Source organism: Podarcis bocagei (genome assembly GCF_964188305.1).
Source record: "Podarcis bocagei genome assembly, chromosome: 16".
In the NCBI taxonomy this organism is placed as follows: domain Eukaryota; kingdom Metazoa; phylum Chordata; class Lepidosauria; order Squamata; family Lacertidae; genus Podarcis; species Podarcis bocagei.
Window position 1 is genome coordinate 30361345 of NC_138142.1, and position 21902 is coordinate 30383246.

A 21902-nucleotide genomic window follows, 5' to 3' on the forward strand; every position below is an offset into this window, starting at 1 on the left:
ATCTCAAGACATGGTCTCCCATCCAATTTGAAACCATACCAGACCCTGCTTAGCTTCGAAAAACGTGCGAGCCAATCTATTGCTGCACCACCAATCCTCTTTTAAAGCCATCCAAGTTGGTGGCCATCGCTGCCTCCTGGGGGAGCAAATTTCAACTGTGTGAAGTCCCCCCCCTTTTTTTGCCTGTCCTGATTCTTTCAATGCTCAGCTTCACCCATGAGTTCTAGTGTTAGAACTCCCAGTGCTTTTTTTCTTAAAAAATGTTTAGGGGTACTCTCATTTTGACTCAAGAAAACCACCATTTTATAGTTCAAATCAGGGGAAAAAAATCGCTCTATAACACGTACCCGACCATAACACGCACATAGTTTTTAGAGGAGGAAAACAAGAAAAAAAATATTCTAAACGAAACAGTGGATGTATGATTTTTGTGGTTCATGCTGTGGCCACAGACATGTGATCTGACGGTGTGTTTGGGGTAGCCCAATGCAAAAATCCTGAGGATCCATGTGGATCCATGCTTTGTAACCACGTTTTTGCACCACTGCGGCCCCAGGCAATAGTGGGTGCGTGATTTTTTGGGTGCAAGCTGTAGCCATGGACATGCTATGTGATCTGATGGTGAATCTGGGGTGACCCAGTGCAAAAATCCTGAGGATCCATGTGGATCCGTGCATTGTAACCAGGCTCTCTGTCCCTCTATTCTCCCCCCTAAGCAGCTCTTCTCCCACTTTGCTGTTTCAAAGTGAGCAAAGCAAGCCACGGAGGAGAGAAGGAAGGGGAACCATGGATCCTCTGCTCATGACTGCAGCAGATCCCCCCGCCATCCGTAGGCATTCGCTCCATAACACGCACAGACATTTCCCCTTACTTTCTAGGAGGAAAAAAGTGAGTGTTATGGAGCAAAAAATACGGTAAATACAGTAAATGGTCGCTTGCCTCTTCTCTATGCTAAGAAGTCCCAAATGCTGCACACTTTCCTTGAAAGAGGCGTGCTGGCAATGCCTCGTGTTATCTCGGAAGCCAGGGGTTAGGGAAGGAGGCTTTGAAATCATGCAAAGGAACTGCAATTATACTAATCTGTTGCATTTGCATAATCTATGCGGGTTGTGGCATCGAGCTTCTTTAGGAGCAGAATTTGGGTTAGGTAGACATAGAGGTGTGCTTTTAAAAAAATATAAACAAACATGGAGTGCAGATAAGGAAAGAGGAGAAAATTGGTCCAGGTTGCATTTCAAGGCCAAGTGACTCAATTCACAGGTTTCAAAAAAACAAACTCAAGCTGTCCTGTGAATTTTGCATTTATCTGAATTTTACAACGCAAAAGAGTGTTACTAACATGCATTTTGCGTATTGAAATGCACATATCAACAAAGATAACATAAACAACACATTAATATTTGAAAAAACTCCTCTGCAAAAAAAAAAAGCGTGTGTTAGGGAAGAGTGCTTTAAAATGCTGATGAATTTCCATGAGGGTCTTTCGAATAATAATTGCAAACCGATATAGAAATGTGGAGAACTGTAAGGCTGTAAAAAATGAGAAACCGAAACTGAGGGATCCACTCACCCCTACAGACTGCCAACGCTTGCAAAATGCCATCTGTCCTACCCATGGCATTCCAGCTCCAAGCAGTCAGAAGCCCAAAATGGTATCAGCAACTGTATCAGAGCCTCTCTTTCTCTGTGTGTGTCTCTTTCTCTCTGCACAGCTACATCTGCTGAATAGCAAGACAGATCACCTTCCCTTGCGCCAGTTCTGCTGGCTGTTCATTTGTAGAGAGGAATGTCAGGGTTTATGTACATATCCTTGCCTGGAATGGGGACTCTCAGACCTGGAAGCCTCGGATCGTATCCAAAGTTAATTCCACTCAGAGGAGATCCATTGAAATTAGTGGACGTGACAAACTTAGGCCTTTAAAAAACGTATTTGGTCCTTACTGTTAATACAGTAAGTAGACAGACAGACAGACAAGGATGAAGTATCCCAAACTATTATTCTATTCCGACAAAGAGGAAAGCAGACAGCATATCTGCTAAATAAGTCTTCTGGGAAAACAACCTTGTCGGTGGCTAAATTTCTTTTCCTGGCACTCAAGTGTCGGAAACGTATAACTGAATGCTTTGATATGGGTTATCTGTGAGAGGTCTAGTTCTGTGGCCCTACCTTACTTATGTATCTCCTATGATGTTATAGTTTATAATTATTGTGTAATGTTTTAATTCTGACTATCGGTCGAATAAAGAAATTGATTGATTGATTCTATTATTATTACTACTGCTGCTATTTTTTTAAAAAAATAAAACAACAACAACAATGCTGTAGAGGGCAGATGTCATTTAGGAATTTCCACCTCAGGAATGTAAATATTTTCGGCTGTGCCTGGAAGACAGGTTCTGCAGTTCAGCCCAGCTTTGGGGAAGGTTTAGCACACATTTGCAGGAAAAGGTGTGTAGGGTGAGGGATGAAAACAAAGTTTAAAGCAAATGTGATGATAGATCTATTGCAAAAAGAACAGATATTTGGTGAATGCGGTTCCTCAGGAAAGGTCCCTCCAAAGAAATCCATTTTCTTCACTGACTAACTAATACTTTACGCCAGCAAAATTGTCTCTTCGGACTAGGGATAAATGAATCTCTCATTTCTTGTTTCTCATTTTTTGAATCTCAAATTCAGTTCTCCATATTTCTCTGGTAATTTGGTTGTGCTTTTTAAAATTCTTATGGAAATTTGTCAGGGTTTCAGTGCCAATTTCTCCTAATAAACTGATGGCTGTATCTAGACTGACGGAAAAAATTGGGTTGTATCCAGCAAAGAGTAGATACAGTGAAATTTTAGTTGCAGATAGGTAGCCGTGTTGGTCTGCCATAGTCAAAATAAAAAAAATCCTTCCAGTAGCACCTTAAAGACCAACTAAGTTAGTTCTTGGTATGAGCTTTCGTGTGCATGCACACTTCTTCAGATACACTGAAACAGAAGTTGCCAGATCCTTCTATATAGTGAGAAGGTGGGGAGGGGTGTTACTCAGAAGGGTGGTGGGAATGGGAGATTGGCAGATAGCTGAGATGAGCCTGTTGACGACTCTTAACGACTGTAATAGGTCTTACAGGAAAAGGCAAGGGGTGAGAAGGTGAGAAATGGCTTAGTCATGTATAGTGAGATAAGAATCCAATGTCTTTGTTCAGCCCAGGTCTCTCCATGGTTTTAAGTTTGGTAATGAGTTGTAATTCAGCAGCTTCTCTTTCCAGTCTATTTCTGAAATTCCTTTGTAGTAAAACAGCTACTTTGAGATCTTGTATAGAATGTCCTGGGAGATTGAAGTGTTCTCCTACTGGTTTCTCTGTTCTGTGATTCTTGATGTCAGATTTATGTCCGTTTATTGAAATTTTAGAATCATAGAGTTGGAATGGACCACAAGGGCCATCGAGTCCAACCCCCTGCCAAGCATTTCACTTATTCATTTATTTCACTGTATCTATTCTTTGTTGGATACAACCCAATTTTTTGTGTGCTGTTTTGACTAACATACATTTTTTTTTGCTAGCAATTTTCTCAGTTTCACTAATATATGCATTCTTATGCACACTTTCCTCTAATAAGCGCATTTTTGTAAACACTGGTTGGTGGGAAAACTGCACTGCAAATTTCAGAGAAATGCACATTTTGAAGGATAACAATCTCTGGGTTCATGCATTGGTTCAACAAGTGTGAATTAGGTTGTTTCTTCTTAAAATGGAAACAAGATCCAATTCCCCCCCCCTCCAAATCCCTACTCTGGAGTCTAGCAAAATATCCTTCTTCCTCTGCTTTGCTGGTACAGTTGTACTTCAGAAGTCGAACAGAATCCATTCCGGAAGTCCATTTGGTTTCCAAAACGTTCGACTTCCAAAGCACGGCTTCTCATCAGAAGCCCTGTCGGATGTTCGGCTTCCAAACGAACGTTCGAAAACAGGAACACTCACTTCCGGTTTTCAATCTTCTGGGAGCTGGAACGTTCAACTCCCAAGGTGTTTGGGAGCCGAAGTACGACTGTAATTCCTAATTCATAGATATGGGATTTTAAAAATATTTTATTTGTTGCAATCTTAAATGCAGGGTGTGTGTGAGTTGGGTAAAACAGTGTGGAGGGCTGGCTTTCGCTAGGTGTAGGGAGGTTTACAGAGTTTGTGCATGTGCAGAAGATTAACCCAACACGAGTCCATTAGATGAGACATTTGGCATGCACATAAAGACATCCACCCACCCCACCCTTGGCAAGGTGAGCCTGGGAGCACCATACCCTCCAGCCACGTTTATGACCCGAGGCGTGCAGAAAGTGGACAGAGAAAAGGTTTTCTATGTTTCTCATAATGCTGAAACTCCAGGGCATCCATGGAAGCCGGTTCAGGAGGACAGACAAAAGGAAAGTCCTTCTTCACACAGCACATAGCTGAAACTATGGAACTCACTTCCACAGGAGGCAATGGGGCCACCAACTTACTTGGCTTTAGAAGAAGACTGGACAAATGGAGCCTCCAAGTTCAGAGGCAAGTGCACTGCCGAATACCAGAGGCTTGGAATAAACAGCAAGGGTGGATGGTCACATCTCATGAGCTTCCAGGAGCCATGAGGCTGTCCACTCTTGAGAAAGGAATCCCAGAACAGAGAGATGGTCTCCGCCCCCTTTCTATTCTTTATAATTTTCTTTCTATAAGTTTTCAACAAATAAACAATCCGACAACATTTCAAATTTAGCAATCATTCCACCTACGACTTCCCTTCCCTCGATGGTTCCCTCAAAATTTCAATTTATGCTGCATATTATAGTTACTCTAGACCAGTGTTTCCCAACCACTGTTCCGCGGCACACTAGTGTGCCGCGAGATGTTGCCTGATGTGCCGCGGGAAAAATTAAAAAATTCGAAAGATTTTTTTTTTTAAAGTCAAATTTTCGATTGGGGCGCCGTCACTAGATGACCCCTGGGGTTCCCTCCCTCCCTCCCGCTCTGCGCCTCCCTCCTCCTCCTCCTCCTCCGGGGAGGCCCTTCCTGGCTCTCGGCCAAGGCTTGGCGGCTGCCACTCACTCACTCGCTCGCCCACCCGTCCCTCCATCCCTGCACCCGGCCTCTCCCCCTCCGTCCCCGGCGCGGGGGCTGCCGGGATCCGTAGTCCCCTCGCCCTTGGGCTCCGCGCCTGCGCGGGATGAGCAAACTACGTTTCCCAGCGTGGCCTGGCGGGCCGGGCGTTTTGTTTGAAGCGCTCTTCTCCCGGCCATGGAATGAGCGCGGCGGCGGCGGCCGGGCGGGCAGGGGCTCTTCCGCGCAGACCCCGCGCAGCCTGCCTGCGCCCCCGCGGAGATCGGGCAGCAGGATGGAGCCCGGGGATCCCCGCGGAGGCGGAGCGGCGGAGGCGGAGGCTGCCCCCCAGGTAGGGCTGCGTCGGGGTTTTTTTATTTTTGCAATGCTGCATCCGCGCCGGAGGGGACGCATCGGACCGCGGGGAGACCCCTTGGCGGGCGTGCAAGGCAATGCATGCGTGCAGGCGTTGCATGGAGTGCAGTGCAATGCAATGGCAACGCGGCGCCCTGCATGCATGCATGCAACTTCCACCGGCGCTCCGGACTTGGCAGGTGAGGGGGGTCCCCAGTGGGCGGCAGAGAGAACCGGGAGGGCGAAGGGGAGCCGGGGGGGAGCAGCGCTGCTCCCCGAGCCGAGCCCGGGGGGAAACTTCGGCGTCGTTGCGCCGGGTGTTGGAAGTGGAGGCTGGCGGGGGCCCCTCACCTGCAAAACCTGGTCGCCTCTCATATATTTCGTGCATTGCATTCATCGCCCGCTTTCTCCTCCAAGGAGCTCCCGGGGGCGCGCGTGGTTCTCCCCGTGTTATCCTCGCAACAACAGCCCTGCGAGGTGGGTCAGGCGAGTGGCCCAAGGGAGCACCCAGGGATTGTCCTGGCCAGGTGGGGTGATTTGAACCCTGCTCTCTGCCCGGTCTTCATCCTCATTTAGCCCCCACGTGTGCATGACTGTGCATGACTGAGGTTTTCCCCCCCTCGTCTTGGCTATGGTGTGAGTCTGTCCTGTTAATTAATGGGGTTCTGCCTTCGGAGAAGATGAGCCAGCCCTCAAGGAGGTGATTATGTAATTTGCTAGCAATTCATGTCCCTCCCGGCGTGACGCTGCGCGCTGACGTCACAGGGCTGTAATGGTGGTGTGCCTCGAGATTTTTTTCATGAAACAAGTGTGCCTTTGCCCAAAAAAGGTTGGGAAACACTGCTCTAGACCTTCACCTCACCTCAACAGGCTTCCTCAACCTCGGCCCTCCAGATGTTTTGAGTCTACAATTCCCATCATCCCTGACCACTGGTCCTGCTAGCTAGGGATCATGGGAGTTGTAGGCCAAAAACACCTGGAGGGCCAAGGTTGAGGAAGCCTGCCTCACAATAAAAACCAAAAAGTTTGCCTCCACTGCTCTCTTACTCAAATCCTATTTGTGTTCTAACATATTTTTTTTTACACTGCGTTTTTAAGTATTCTGCAAACATTTTCCAATCTTCTTCAAAACCAGTCTCTTTCTGATGGTCCGATCTGACAACACCATTTCTACACTGAGTGGGACAGTGACTGAGTGAATTATGAATAAATAGACAGATAATTCCTGGCAAGGCTAATAGATGTTCATCCAGCATCCACCAGCTGGCCTTCATACTTACAGGCAGGCCTGTCACCTTCCTTCTCTTCTGTCTCCGTTTTGCAGACAGGGAGGAAAATGGAGACAAAACTAGAATTACCGTATTTTTTGCACCATAACACTCACTTTTTTCCTCCTAGAAAGTAAGGGGAAATGTCTGTGCGTGTTATGGAGGAAATGCCTATGGGTGGCATGCCTACGGATTTTCCTCCTCTAAAAACTATGTGCGTGTTATGGTCGGGTGCGTGTTATAGAGCGAAAAATACGGTAATTGCCGCTGCCTCTTGTTGGCTTTGGCTTTGCCTCTGGCTCCTCCTCCTCCTGTGGGGCTCCCCTCCTCCTGCCCACCCACCCCAGTCCCAAAGGGCAGTACCCGCAAAATACTAATAGGGCTGCCATTATTTTTCAAGCCAGAGGACCAAGGCAACAATGGGTTAGGTGGAAGAGATTGCAGAGAAAGGGAATCTTATAAACCTGTCAGCCGTTAATACCTTCCCCCTTCTATTTGCATTAATATCATGACAGGTCTTTCAGGTAAAGCCAGGCACAGAGATAACCCGGCTCCGAGTGAGTCACCCTCGCCGCAACCCTCTCCTTTGTACGTACTTTTGCGCCTGGCGCACTGTGCTCAAAAGCCACACCCGAGCAAGAAATTAATGTGTTTAGACTTGCGAAAGGTATTATCAGGGGGAGAAAAGGTGAGCAAAACACAAGAATCAACAAGACCCGTTTGCTCAGAATTTGAGAGCTTTTGTTCCCCCCCCCCAAAAAAAACAGTAGAAAACCCTGGGGCGGTGTTTGAAGACTTTGGCTTCAAAGAGCACAACTACTGAAGTTGTGATGGGCAGTGGATATGCTTCCAGTTGCATTCAGTGCTAGTCCTGCTCAAAGTAGACCCACTGAAAATAACGGAAATGACTAATGTAGAGCCATTCATTTCAATTAATCTGAGTAAGATTAGCACCAGATATAATCCTTTGGTTTGGCAGACAAAGAGCTCTGTATAGTTCAAAGGTTTGTCCATAGGCTCAGGCTTCAACTGGGCTCCTTGCATTTCACCTCACCAGTCCTCAATGGGCACCAATCATCACTGATTTTGTCAATATTGCAAAACCACTGGTTGCTCCAGAAAAACACACCAGCTCCCCAATTTGGCACCTCCCCTTCTCCGGCGGGGGAGGGGCATGTTATCTGTTTATCAAAAGTGCCGATCTGAGGATTTGAAGCTGTATAGCAACGGATCTCAGGTCAGACACAGAACAGAACAACAGACCTATTTAATTAATAAATTGGGTGTTGCTGGAGATGTCAGCCATGCTTGCTGGAGCAGATGGAAGTTATTGTTCAGCAACACCTCGAGAGTCAAAGTTATATCACCCCTCCTCTAAATAATTGCATGGGCGGTACCTATACCTGAAGGGAACTTTAGTAAATCTGCCTCTAGGTTCTCAGGGGGTAAAAAGTTAAAACTTCTATGCCTGTTTACTCAGAAGAAAGTCTTTGGTTCAATGGGACTTGCTTCCAAGCAAAGGCATACAGGACTGCAGACTTAGAAGGATCTCAAGTACAAAAGGATGAGAAGGGGCAGCTGCAACAAGGGCTGGGGGATCTGGTGTCCTCCAAGACACTATTGGACTCTCAGGTCCCATCAGCCCCAGCCAACCATGGCTGTTGGTCAGGGATGATGGGAGTTGTAGTCTACCAACAACTGGAGGGCCATGGGTCCTACATCCATGTTGCAAAGCAGGGTTTCTCAAACCTAGGTCTCCAGCTGCTTTTGGACTACAATTCCCATCATCCCTGACCACTGGTCCTGCTAGTAAGGGATGATGGGCTTTGTAGTCTCCGAAAACAGAGCACATCCTGCTCTGGGATCCTCCTGTCTTGCAAGTCAAGGGATAAGTGCCAAATCGGGAACATGAAGTCCCACAGACACCTCGAGCCAGGGAGCAGATCCAAAACAACAACAACCCACAGCTGAGTAAATAGTGCCAATTTGCAAGTGAAATTAATAATTTGGAAAGTGAAGGCTGGCTGTGAACTGGCAACCATCCCAGACTGGGGACCAACCATGAGCATGTCACACGTCTAGGGAGGGCGAGGGCTGTAGAGCGTCTGCCTTGTATGCGAAAGGTCCCAGTCTCTATCTCTGCCATCTCCAAGTGGGGCTGGGAGAGACTTCCTTCTTGAAACCCTGCAGAAACTCTGCATGCACAGAAGATATAGAGGCAACCACTTTTCGCTTCTTAGGGCAAAACCAGATATAGTAGTTTTGCTTTTACACTTGGAAGAAATTGATCTTTTAGCATGGCAGCACTCTTTCTTTGGAATTCCCTATCAGCAATCAAGCAAGGTGCCTTCGCTGCAATCTTTTGGGCACCTGCTAAAATACTTTTGTTCAGAGAAACCTACCCCGATGCATAGAATCCAGCATGTGGTTTAATCTGCTCTTAACTGAACTGTTGATATTAATTACATTTTTTAACTTTTTTAAAAAATCTGTTCTTAACTTTTTCTTTTATTGACAATTCCGATGTTTTTCTTTCTGTTTGCAAAGTACTTAGCGGTTTTATTTACAACCAAGCAGTATGTACATAGTGTTAAATGAAATAAAATGAGTAAATTAAATCACAGTACAGCAAGAGGACTGCGGGCTTCGCGCTTCCTGAGTTGTGACACTGACAAAATTACACCCCACCCTCCCTGCAGCTTCTGGGGGGAGCTCATATTGCCACCAATGGGAGAGGTGTGTGTGTTTTTTAATGGTATGTATTTTTATATTTTGATATTATAAACAGATATCACTAAAGGACTGTAAAGCACTACATCTGTAGCACCACTATTCAACTACTCATATCAAGGCCTTGTTTCTAACCACCATCAAGACAAAACGCAAACCTGCCCTCATTTGCTTTAAGCCTAGAGACATATGGAAAGAGATCCTCTCCATTTCCCCACAAATAAGATTATGCATGGCTTTATATACATTACCACCAACAGATTACCGTGAAGAAAAAAGCTTGTTAATTTCCCCCCTACTAAACTGGAAACCTCCTTCTTAAGCCTGGCCTGGGGTAGATATAACCGTGGTTCACTGGGTTTATTGTGCCTTGATGACATCCAAGGTTAGCCTGAGGCTGTGTTTCAGTGGCTCAAGAAGGTTGCTCACCTCTGAAGGCCCTTTGCGTCGTTTTCCCCCTCAGGCAAAGGATTGGTGGCAACAAGGGACTCTGACACCCTCACTCTGACACAACGGATGACAGAATATTCTCTTAGCCTAGAGAGATCCAGCTGCTCTGTCACTGCCCATTTTTCCAGCAGACACCAAAAACTGAAAGACTATGAATTCCTGAAATTCATAAATTCATTCAGATCAGATAGAATTCTACAGGATGTGTTGCAAGTGGCCAAGGAAGGCTGCTTCATTGCTGCTAACGCAGTGGTTTAACTTCACCCCTGGAGGTGCACTCTATTGTCTCTCGAAAAGACAGGTACCAACAAATCCCACATTTTCCCATTCAATTCCTCATAAACTTTTCCAGTGCTTTTTTTCTTTTAGAAAAATATGTTTGGGGTACTCTCATTTTCCTACTCGTATTGAAATACTGCCCCTCAATGAGGCCAAACTTAGATTCACAAAATGTTTAGGGGTATGCATACCTCTGTGTCCCCCCAGGGGGGGGGGGAAAGCACTGAACTTTTCTAAGTTCAGAAAGTCCCGGTTTTGTTTCTGAAGTGGATTTGTTGAGCCAGGGCAGCAGGCGAAGGTGATGTGTTGCCTCTACAGGGTGCCTTCTCCAGGCTAAAGCATACCCAACTCTGTCAACCCTTCAATGCCAGACCTGATCTCTGGCCTCCTCACACCATCTTTCCCACCTTCTTCCGGACCAGCCTTTGCCAAGCCAATGTTTGGGATTACAGCTCTCACCAGCCCCAGACAGCACACCTGCATGATGCCAGAGCGGATGGGACTATAGCCACGCTAATTGGGTCGAATGAGAGCTGTGATCAAAGACATATGGAAGGTCAGTGACAGTCTGGACACATTCCAGTTTGACAATACAGTGGTACCTCGGGTTACAGACGCTTCAGGTTACAGACTCCGCTAACCCAGAAATAGTACCTTGGGTTAAGAACTTTGCTTCAGGATACAAACAGAAATCACGCGGCAGCGGCGTGGCAGCAGCGAGAGGCCCCATTAGCTAAAGCTACCTTAGGTTAAGAACAGTTTCAGGTTAAGAACGGACCTCCAGAATGAATTAAGTTCTTAACCCGAGGTACCACTGTACCCTCCTTAAACTGCCGTGCCCAGAACAGCGCATCGTATTCCTGATGAGGTCTGAGAAAAGCAGAACACCACGCTACTGTTTCCTTGATGCGGATATAATGCTTAACTATAATTAATGCAAACTTCTCTTCCTGATTTCCAAACAACTCTTAACCACAGCACAGCAGAGGCCTGCCCAACTTGCATGGCATCAGCCTAAGCGCAGGCCTTCGTGGTGGTCCACCAGGAGATCAATCTTGTTTTGACTGCTTGCTTTAGACACTTGACAAGGCCACTGTTCTGGCTAATGGTGGGCCTTCAGCTGTGTGGGTTAACATCAAAAGAGCTCCGTCGGGTCAAGCCTAAGGCCCAGATGCCCATGGAAATCCTGCAAACAGAACCTCTACACAACTGCAGCTCCCTCACCTGCAGTGCCCACCAGCTGTTCTTCAGAGGCACAGTGCTTCTGACAACTGGAGGTAGAGCTCTATAGTATGAAACTATCTGAACGAAATTAAGAATCATCAAAGTGGGGTGAGGGAGAAAGAGAGAGAGAGAGAGAGAGAGAGAGAGAGAGAGAGAGAGATGGAAACAAAGCTGTACCAAAGCTGAACAGAAACAAAGATTCTTCGCTTTTTGTAAGTCATTGCAACAAATGTCAAGAGTTCAAGAAGAGTAAGCGTTGCGAGTAAGTCTACAAAAAGTTTCTGCGTCTACCCAAGTCCTTGCTAATTCCCCCCACCGTCGTCAGTCGTCTGTGAGCAGAAAGAAAAACCGCTGTGGATACTCAGGAAAAGAGGCAAACATGTTTTTTTTCAAACAATGACATAATAAAATGACCACAACACGCATTCTGCTGCTTTTTCACAGGGGAACAAGTTCAATGTACTCTGTGGTGGTAAGTGACAGAGGAAAGGAGCTTGATAATATAACTCAGTTGTTTAGAGCCTACTAAGTTTCCTCCTTCTTTGAGAGTTGATACAGCTCTCACTTTCTCTCTCTCACCATCAAAAACCTGACAACAGAACAGGAGACTCAGACGAAGGGGGAGACTCTCCTACTACAAGTGGGGAAATTTCATGCTCTTTCTAGTTTTGCTATGCTGGAGGCAAAATACTGCCTTTATGAGGGCACAGAAGAGTCATTCTTTCATATTCAGAAAGTTGCCTTGGTGCATCTAGTCAAGTGTTGTCTACACAGACTGGCAGCAGCAGCAGCAGCTCTCCAGGGTTTCAGACAGAGGGCACCACTAGTCATGCCTGGGGATTGAACAAGGGGCCTCCTGGATGCTTTGCCACTGAGTTCTTAGAATCACAGAATTGTAGAGTCGGAAGGGACCCCGAGGGTCATACAGCCCAACCCCCTGCAATGCAGGAATCTTTTGCCCAAGGTGGGGCTCAAACCCACGACCCAGAGTATCATGCTTTGCAACATTCAAACACTGCCTTATGCCAAGTGAGATCCATTGGGTCTGTCTAGCTCAATAGCTCACGAAGAGTCGGACACGGCTAAACAACTAAACAACAACCACTCAATACTGTCTACACCAGGGGTTGGCAAACTACGGGCTGTGGGCTGGATCCGGCCCAGTTGCCCTCAAGATCCAGCCCGCAAATGGCGTAGGTTTTTGTTTGTTTCTTTTTTCGGCCGCCATTCCCCCCCCCTGCGCCGCCATTTCTCCCCCATCTCCCTCTCACACATTGCGGCAGTGCCTCCTCCCTCCCTCCTGCGAGCAAAGGCGGGTGCCAGTCGCAGCCAATCGCCTGCAAAGCTGTTTGAGGCCCTGGCCAATGGGCAGGCAGTGGCTGCGTGTGATCAGCGGCTGCCCAGTCATCGGGCCTCTGCTACCGGCGGGAAGGCTCCGGACTGAGGGAAGGCCTCTGGAGCCTTCCCTCAGTCGAGAGCTTACTCCGCTGCTGGCGCGGCAGCGATTGGGCTTCCGCTACTGGCGGGAGGGCCCCCATCCCACCCCCAAAGTGCGGAAGAGGTGCTGGCAGCAGGAGGCCTAGCAGGCCGCAACACAGCACCAAACCCAGGCGAGGGCCTCCCCATCCAAACAATGACTATCATCAGTGGATGTTAGAAAAAAAATCAATTTTAATTTTTATCATCTACAATACTGTCTGGCCTAATGGAATGTGTCCTTTTAAAATGCATTGGTGGGTTATTTGTGAGACCTGCCTGGTGTGCATAGGAATTCGTTCATCCCCCCCCCACCCCAAATATAGTCCGGCCCCCCACAAGGTCTGAGAGGCAGTGGACTGCCCCCGGCTGAAAAAGTTTGCTGACTCCTGGTCTACACATTGATTGGCAGCAGATCTCTGGGGCTGCAGGCAGGAGAGATGCCGCTGCTGAGGATCGAACCTGGCACCTTCTGCATGCAAGGCAGGTGCTCTTCCACCTAACTACGGCCCCTTCCAAAAGTAACAACAAGAAAGTGAAGCCAACCCACTGTGTTTCTATATTGTGCTGCAGAGAAAGGGGCTCTCTTGCCTTTGGCCTGGCTGGTGGGAGCCAACCATCCCTCCTTCAACAGCTTACTTGGGAATGCTTTCCCTGCTGGCTGTAAAAGTCAAGGCACTTCCCTTCCTACACAGCTAGCATGGAAACCAGGCCAGCAAAACAAACAAACAAACAAACCCAATACTAATCACAGGCTTATCTACAGGGTTCCTGCCTGGTGAGGGTTAAAAAGGAGATCTTAAATTGAAAGTTCTTTCCCTGGAAGGCTGCTGGTGAAGAAGGCAGGGAAGCTTCCTTATACAGTGGTACCTCGGGTTAAGTACTTAATTCATTCCGGAGGTCCGTTCTTAACCTGAAATTGTTCTTAACCTGAAGCACCACTTTAGCTAATGGGGCCTCCCGCTGCTGCTATGCCGCCGGAGCACGATTTCTGTTCTCATCCTGAAGCAAAGTTCTTAACCCGAGGTACTATTTCTGGGTTAGCGGAGTCTGTAACCTGAAGCGTAAGTAACCCGAGGTACCACTGTACTGAGTCAGTGTGTTGGCCCATCTATTGACCTTTGTTTCTTAATGGCTTCTGCTCCTGCTCCCGCTGAATAGAAAAAGCATTTGGGTTCCTGAAATTAATTCCGATTGCGCAGATAAAATGTAACTGATCAAATACTTCAGAATGGGGTATTAGTGTGTGAAAGCAATCCAGATTCATTGATCCCCAGTTGGTGGAGATGTCAGGCGCCCTCCTGGTGCCCAGCATCCTCTCTTGGTCGCAAGTGGTTGAAAGTCAGGTGCAAAATGCGCCTGGCGCCTGGCTAATTTCGAACACTAGTGAGGAATCCATGCTCCCTGTTAATCCTCTCTTCCATTGGCAGAAGAGCCCCACCAAAGATCCACCCAAGCCAATATCCTGTTCCCAACAGTGGCCAGAGGGTTCTCAGAAGCCCACAAGCCAAGCATGATGGCAACATCCACCAACTAAGAGCACCAGAAAAGCCTGGCTGCCAGATGAGTCCAGTGGCCCTCAGGGTCCAGCATCTTGTTCTTAGAGGAGCCAACCAGATCATAGAATAGAATTGTAGAGTTGGAAGGGACCCAACGCTCATCTAGTCCAACTGCCTGCAATGCAGGAAGTTAGATGCCCAAGGAAAGCCTGAAAGCAAGACCTGATCGCTACAGCAACTCTCCCCTCTTGCGATCCCCAGCGACTGGTGTTCAGAAACACTGCCTCTGGAACTGGGAGTTCCACTGGAATTACGTAATACCTTTTTTAAACAACCGGTAGCCACTGTTACATCCTTCTGCCGGTAAATTCTCCAAGGGAATCAATGTGGTGTGGAAAGTACTTAATTTCACCACACTTCTGACTGCAGTGCTTCTCCAACTCTTGCTAGGCTTTGAGAGTGTCACCTTCATCAACTACCCCCCTCCCCGCCCCAAATGTAATATCTCTTTATCTGTTCTTTGCTGTACTGCTCTCAGCTCCATCTACAATGGGAATTAATACAGACCTTCCTAACCGAGTTGGCCGTAAGCAAAAAAGGAAACTAGCTTCGTACTGAGTCAGGCCAGTTGTCTATCTAGCTGCAGCCTGTCTGCACTGACTGGCAGCAGCTCCCTTTCTGGGGAGCCTGCCCCCCCATGCAGAACCAAGCTCAGCTTTGTAACTTAAGAGCACATACAGCAGCAGAAGACCGTTTTTGAAGGCAGCACCAGGTTTTATTGGTTTTAATAGCAGTAATTATTTCCAAAACATTTTAGACAAAGGAGCTTGGAACATGGCCATTAACCCCCTTTTCAAGGTTAGCATTTCCTAGCTCAGCCACAACCAAGAGATTTGTGCCTGCAAAACTCTTGTTCCTGCAGAGACAGACTAGTCCTGCCACCCTTCTGAATGTGTTAAGTTAAGCTGCGTATATATTTTTCTACCCACGTTGGAAATGTCTATAATTATTAAGAATCTGATTTCTCCTCTGGAATTCTGTATGTGTTGCAGGGTCTGGCTCTCTTTCCTAAGAGATGAGGAAAAGAAACCTCTCTGCACATGCTCAGAGGTGACGTCTTCCCCACTCTTAACGTCACACTGGATCTCGCTGAAAAGAGTTTCCTTGGCAGAGAATCTTGGCCGCGATTAAGCCCTTTTTTGGGGTGGTGGCGAAAAGAGGTTGCTAAACTTACGCACCTCCCTCCTTTCGGGGGAACGAAACTAGGGCTCTGTATTCCTTATCACCCCTCACTGCAACAATTCGAGTCAACTGGAAGCGGTACAGAAAAGGACCTGATCCGCCAGGGCGGCGGAAACTCCGTCCCGCAGGAGGGCTGGAGTTGTGCAAGAGGCGGAGGCGCTTTATTAAATAATAGCAGAAATGCAACTCCTTCCCCTTCGCCCCCACCCGACCCGCGCTCTCAGCTGCTTCCAAACCTCCAGCGCCCGCACTTAAAATAGCCCCCTCCCAAGCCCACTGCAGCTCCCCAAAGCTGTTCATTTCATTTTACCTGTGCCTAGATCGTTGCCTCGGCCTGGCTCCGCGTCAAGGCAACCTTTTGCAAGCCGAAGAAGCGCAGACAGGAACCGGGGGGTGGGAGGGGGAAGCCCAGGCAGGCAGGCAGGCAGGCGAGCGTAGCTTCACCCCCCTCCCCGCCCTCTGCAACCCGCCCAGAGTCCCGCTATCGCTGCCAATTCGCAGAGCAGCGACTCCTCCCTGCCAAACTCCTCCTTCCATAAAAATGGGCGTTTGCCCAGGGCCAGGAGCGTGAAGCAAGACGCACAAACACACACGCCAGCAAAGGGAAGCCTGGAGGCGGGCAGGAGAGATGGGGGGAAGGAGGAGGCCCGATTCGGGGAAAGGAGGGGCCATGCCAGCTTGGGAAGGAAGTTTTGAGCGGGCCGGCCTGCTCCTATTCTCCCTTACAGCTGCTTGGCTTCCAGCAAAACAGGGCGGCGGCAGCTTTCTCGGCTCGCTCGCTGCATCCTTCTCTGCATTGCAACGGCGGGGCCGAAGGGAGCGCACAGAGACGCGCTCAGGCATCGCCCCTCTTAGGGTGACTCCGGAGCGTCTCCTCTCTGCAGCTGAGATTCAGGGTACCCCACCAGGTGGCCCTTCCGGGTGTTTGGGGAATCCATCTCCCATCAGCCCCCAGCTAGCATAGCCCGTTTGACTAGGGAGCGTAGTTCCAGAACACCTGGAGGAACAACCAGGCGGACAGGGTGCTGAAAGGCACTGGCCATTGGGGGGAAGGCGTTTCCGACCAGTGGGAGATCGCGTGCGTTCCGTGCAAAAGCTCCCAGGTGCACTCCCTGCAGCATCTCCCGTTACGACAGGTGTGGCGACCCTTTGGTCCTCAAGATGTCTCAGGACCAAAAAACCGTGAAAGCCAGCAACATCTGGGGGGGGGGCAACGGTTCCCCACACCTGCGGGAGGGCTCTGGAGCCACTGCCAATCAGTGTAGACAACACTGAACTAGATGGGCAGACACAGATGGACAGAAGGCTGTTCCTAATAGCAGAGCATGTGCTGATGTGTATGTAGATAGCTAGAGAAAGGCTCACTCCATCTCTTAAAGTCAGAAATCTGTGGCAATTATGATCAAAAAATTGTGGTGTTTGGGTTATTACTGGATCTTTTATTTTAAGTCAGGTTTTCTAAGGTTGACAGAAGTTTAAAAGGCGAACACAGCACAACAGGGGGGGATACAGTTCGTACTAGACAAGTGAGGACAATGGACTGTAAAAATGGTTCAGTATTAGATTTTATCAACTAGGGAAGGTTAATGGGCTGCTCTTTTTCAAAGGTACAGACCAGCCTAAGAGTAGAATGTGTTGTGAGTTGGGGGTGGTTAGGCTGTATTCCATGAGTCCCTTTCTAATTCCTGGATCTGGCAAAGATTCAATTGCTGGAATAGTCAGGGCAGCTTGTTGGTGAGGCAATGGCCTAAGTATGGGTCCTTAAGGTAACAAAGGAAGTGGCTCTGTGCCAGAGAGCAAATAGGTGCTCCCCCTCCCTCAGCTGGCTGGTGGTTAGAAGGGCAAAGGCCAGAGTTGTGTGTGCAAACTAGCAGCTAGTGGCAGGCAGAAAGCCTGTGAGGGTGAATGCCTGGCTTCTGCTAGGATCCAAGGCTGTGGCTATGGGAACAGACCTTCTTGGGGTGTGGTAGGCTCAGGTTGTATATAGGTGTAAATAAATCATATCATAAAACCACCACTCTCCACTGTTCCTCACACCAAGGCAGGCTTCCTCACTCGGCCCTCCAGATGTTTTTTGGCCTACAACTCCCATGATCCCTAGCTAGCAGGGCCAGTGGTCAGGGATGATGGGAATTGTAGTCTCAAAACATCTGGAGGGCGTAGTTTGAGGAAGCCTGTTCCAAGGAAACCAAACCCTGGGTAAGGTGTCTGGAACCCCCTGCAATCTCACACCACTCAATATATTGGGGTAGCATGCGATCTATCTAAATTACCCAGTACCTTTTTTTTTTAAAAAAGGGGGTGGGAACCAAATATTTATATTAAAAAATATTTCAGCAGAACTGGTACCTTAAATAAGCCATGAAAGGGGGCAGGGGGACAAAGAGAAGAATAAACTAAGTAGGTCACCCTTGACCACTCCATTCCTTAGTAGCGAAAGGTAAGGGCGTAAACCTTCAAAAAGTCATTTCTAATGCCTCACAATTAGTAAACTTGTCATTAAATGTTCCAGAAATTAAATTGCGGCCTTTTCTCCCAGACATCTTTATGAAGAGTCTGCTCAGCTGGCGTTGGTAACCTCTAGGTTAAAACTACTGGAATGCATTATACGTGGGGCTGCCTTTGAACGCAATTCAGTAACTTCCGCTGGTGCAGAATTCAGTGGCAAGGTTGCTTACTAGGGCAAGATGGTCTGAGCACGTAACACCAGTCCTGGCCCAAGTACTCTGGGCCCAATCCACAGTGCTGGTTTTGACATATAAAGCCTTAAATGGCTCATGACCCCAAAACCTCAAGGACCACATTTCCTCACATGAACTGACCTGGACAATGCGATCATTATCTGAGATTCTTCTTGTGCCCTCTCCCCAGGGAAGCTCACCTGACACTTCATGACATATTTTTAGGTGCCAGGTGAAAATGTTCCTCAATAACCAGATGTTTGGCTGATTAAACAATCTATGGCCTTTTAAATGTGTTTTTGGGAAGGGGCTTTATTGGTTTTTATTATGTATTTGGTGTACTTATTTTGTATTGTAAACTGCCCTGTGGTCTTCAGATGAAGGGTGGTATATAAATCTAAATTATTAATAATAATAATAACAACACAAGTTATACTGAATAGCTTTTTTAATACACAAGCAGGCATTGCTGTGTATTTATGAACGTGAAGATAAAGTGCTTAATAAATAGATCACCGCAGATGTAGAATAAGAACATCCAAATAATGCCACTCCAAGGAGAAAAATATTGCAGAGGGTTGTCTTCAGCCTTCGGACGCTATCAGATATTGGCAGTCTTTGGGTGTTCCTTCTGCCTCCATCACAGGTTCCTGTAGGCCTGCCCAAAAAAAGATTCAGACTGAAACTATGCCTTTGGGAGTTTAGCAGTTATATTTTAGAAATATTGATTAGAAAGTTATGAATCCCTTAAGGACAGAAGCCTTCTGTCAGGGGTAGGGGCAGACTGCAGAGCCCATAGAATAAGGCAAGCTATAAATCAAGTGCTTTAAAAGGGTTCACAAAGTTATTAAATCCCCATTTGAAGGGATAGCCATCTTCCCAACAACACTATGTCAACCAATCCACACTAAATTCTGGTGCCATACAGAGTGCATGTACACCAAGCAGAGTGCTGAGCATATCAGCAATTCCAGATTACTTCTGTGTGAGAATGTTGCAAGATAACCCCTAAGAGAAACATTCTTTCCTTACTCCCAGTTGGTAGTTGGGCCTGAACGGAAGTAGACAATAATAATAATCTACCAAGTCTGTAAGTGTGCATATTTTCACTGTTTAACACACTCATTCTTTAATAGGAGGAGGCAGGGGAGAGAGATTTGCCAACAGGACACAACAGGGGTGCTCATTTACCAAGCAGTAACTTGCCACAGTGGGGTATGCATTCACTCTTAACTGAAGGTACTAGTGATCAGCTCACCACATGTTGGGAGAATTTTGCCACACCTGCACCCAGATGTCTGGGAAAACAGGAGTGTGGTTAAACTTTCTTTAGCACCCAATGAGAAAAACCAGCTCAGGAGCATCTGCAGCTCAAAAGCCGTTCCAGTACATTTTCAGTGGCAAACGTGTCTTAAAGCAGCCTTCCCCCAGCGTGGGTGTTTTGGATTACAACTGCTGCACTTGCTGGGTGTTGGTGAAGGCTGCTTTAAGGCTCTAGTACGCATGTCCTCTGGGACTGGGACAGTTGGAAGGTATCAAACCCACATTGTAAACATAGGAAGTTGCACCATCTTTCTGTAATCTTATCAGACTCATGGCTTTCTATGAATTTAATATTTGCTTTTTCAGATTCAAATCTCAGCCTGCACCCCACAACCACAAGGGGAGGGGGGAACAATTTGCCAACACTTTCCCAAGCAGGAATGAATGCCGTATATTAAGAGACTCCAAAAAGCTGAAAGTTGGGCACCGTTAGTACTTACTCTGCATGCTGTAGTCAGTCATCAGCAAAGGGAAGCCACTCAAACTCTGCTTCGGTGCTGTGGAGGGCAGCAAGTCACTGGCAGGAATACTGCTAGCAAGAGGTGTCATTATTCCAGCATCTTCTTTTTCCAGATCAAACACACAGAGAAGGCAGACTGGGGGCGTAATGCCAGGGCCTCTAGGGAATAAGTCTTCTTCATTTTTCAGGTAACTCCTCAGCGCCCCACTGTGGTGAATGGCTCGTTCACGGGACCAGACCCAGTGTGTGGGCTCCTTTAACATTATCTAGAAAGAAAGGAAGCCTGAATCATCCCAAAAGAGAACTATGTTTGGAAAACTTCGGTGAAAGAGAACCGAACATTTTGTGCCACGTAACCTGCCATATAGCATAGAGTCAAGTCCATTTAACTCAGTATGGCCAGTGAGAGGGTGTGGCCTGGAGGGTCAAATTCAGTCCTCAAAGCTGAGGGCATCGCTGTTTATTTCTTACAAGCAGGGCTTTTTCCCCCAGGGGAAACTCGCTGGAACTCAGTTCCGGCACCTCAGGTGGGTACCATTGCCATTCTAAGAGAAAGAGGGAGGCGTTCATGGTGAGTTCTGGCACCACTTTTTTCTAAAAATATAACACTGCTTAGAAGTATTGTCTACATGCACACACCGCTGCCCATACCTTCATTTCTGAAGACCTATTAACATGATCACCAGAAAAGGATATTAGCCTGATGCTTTTTTGGTGGTCATGCTGCAATTGTGGAATAATGTTCCATACAATGTTAGGCATGGCTTATGCCTGGATAGTTTTATACAGACTATTAGCAAGTTGTTGTTTTTTTGTCTTAACTGCAGAGCCTAATTGCAGCTAGGGATCTGATTGTAGCTGCATACCCCAGTGTTTCCCAACCGGTGTTCCGCGGCACACTAGCGAGACGTTGCCTGGTGTGCCGTGGGAGGGAGGCGGGCGAGGCGGGCGGCGAGAGGCGGGGCGGCGGCGGCGAGGAGAGGCCGCCCAGCGCGGGGCTCTCGCTGTCTGCCTGCCTGGCTGCCTGCGTGGCGCTGACGTCACGGGGCTGTAACGTGCCCCACATAGGCACACGCGGGGCGGCGAGCGAGCTTCCTCCCACATCCCATCGCCGGCTCTGCACCAGGCGGTAGAGCTCGGCGAAGTCGCCGCGCTGGAAGGCCAGCAGCGCGCGCGCCTTGACCACGCTCTCGCCCGCCTGCGCCTCCAGGCACGGCGCCTCGGCGTCGGGCAGCAGCGAGCCCAGGAAGCGGCCCAGCCAGCCGGGGTCGCCCGCCTGCAGCAGCGCCTCGCACACGCACGAGACCTGCTCCGCCGAGAAGCGCGGCGAGCGCGGAGGATCGGGCGCGGCGGAGGCCAGCCCCGCGCTTGGAGAGGACGCAGCAGCCGTCGTCAAACCCGATCCTCCTCCTCCTGCTCCGCCGCCGTCCTCTGGCTCTCGGCTGGGAGGAGCCTGCGGCGACGGGGCGGGTGCCGAAGTTGGCAGAAGTTGGCGCGCCTCCTCGGCAGCGCCTTCGTCCTCCTCCTCCTGCCTCTGCTCTCCTCCGGCGGTGGGGGCGCGCCGCCCTCCCCGGCCGGGGCCCGCGGGGAAGGAGGCCATGTTCGCGGCGCGTGGGATCGCGGCCCCCCTCGCCCGCCTCCGGCCCGCTCCCCTCCCCCTGCGCGCTGCCCTAGCCGTGCGGGTCTCCTCCCCCTGCGCCGCCGTCCCCTTTCCACATCCTAGGAGCCGCGGTCCGCCTACCGCCCCCGGGCCGCGGCTCCCAGCCCGGGCTGGCCTCCGCCTCCTGGGACGCGCGCCCACCCCCGCGGCCCCCCAAACTTCGGAGCAACTCTCCAGACGCTTCTCCCCGCCTCGGTCTCC

General features: G+C 48.7%; 2 protein-coding genes across 13 annotated transcripts in view; both read right to left on the reverse strand.

Moving 5' to 3' along the window:
• The window catches only part of CAPN1 (calpain 1), a 55357-nt gene extending 39307 nt beyond the window's left edge, over positions 1 to 16050 (reverse strand). For all 7 annotated transcript variants that reach the window (XM_081174072.1, XM_081174070.1, XM_081174069.1 and 4 more), the window contains exon 1: positions 15888 to 16050. The gene's annotated coding sequence lies outside the window, so the exon portion shown is untranslated. The remainder of the gene's footprint in view (positions 1 to 15887) is intronic.
• A 2638-nt stretch (positions 16051 to 18688) lies between these two features.
• The window catches only part of LOC308575497 (speedy protein 1-A-like), a 12530-nt gene continuing 9316 nt past the window's right edge, over positions 18689 to 21902 (reverse strand). For all 6 annotated transcript variants that reach the window (XM_081174254.1, XM_081174250.1, XM_081174255.1 and 3 more), the window contains exons 7-8: positions 20022 to 20307; positions 18689 to 18916 (exon numbers count right to left, since the gene is read on the reverse strand). In XM_081174254.1, coding sequence (XP_081030380.1) covers positions 18843 to 18916; positions 20022 to 20307 — 360 coding nt within the window. In that variant the 3' untranslated portion in view covers positions 18689 to 18842. The remainder of the gene's footprint in view (positions 18917 to 20021; positions 20308 to 21902) is intronic.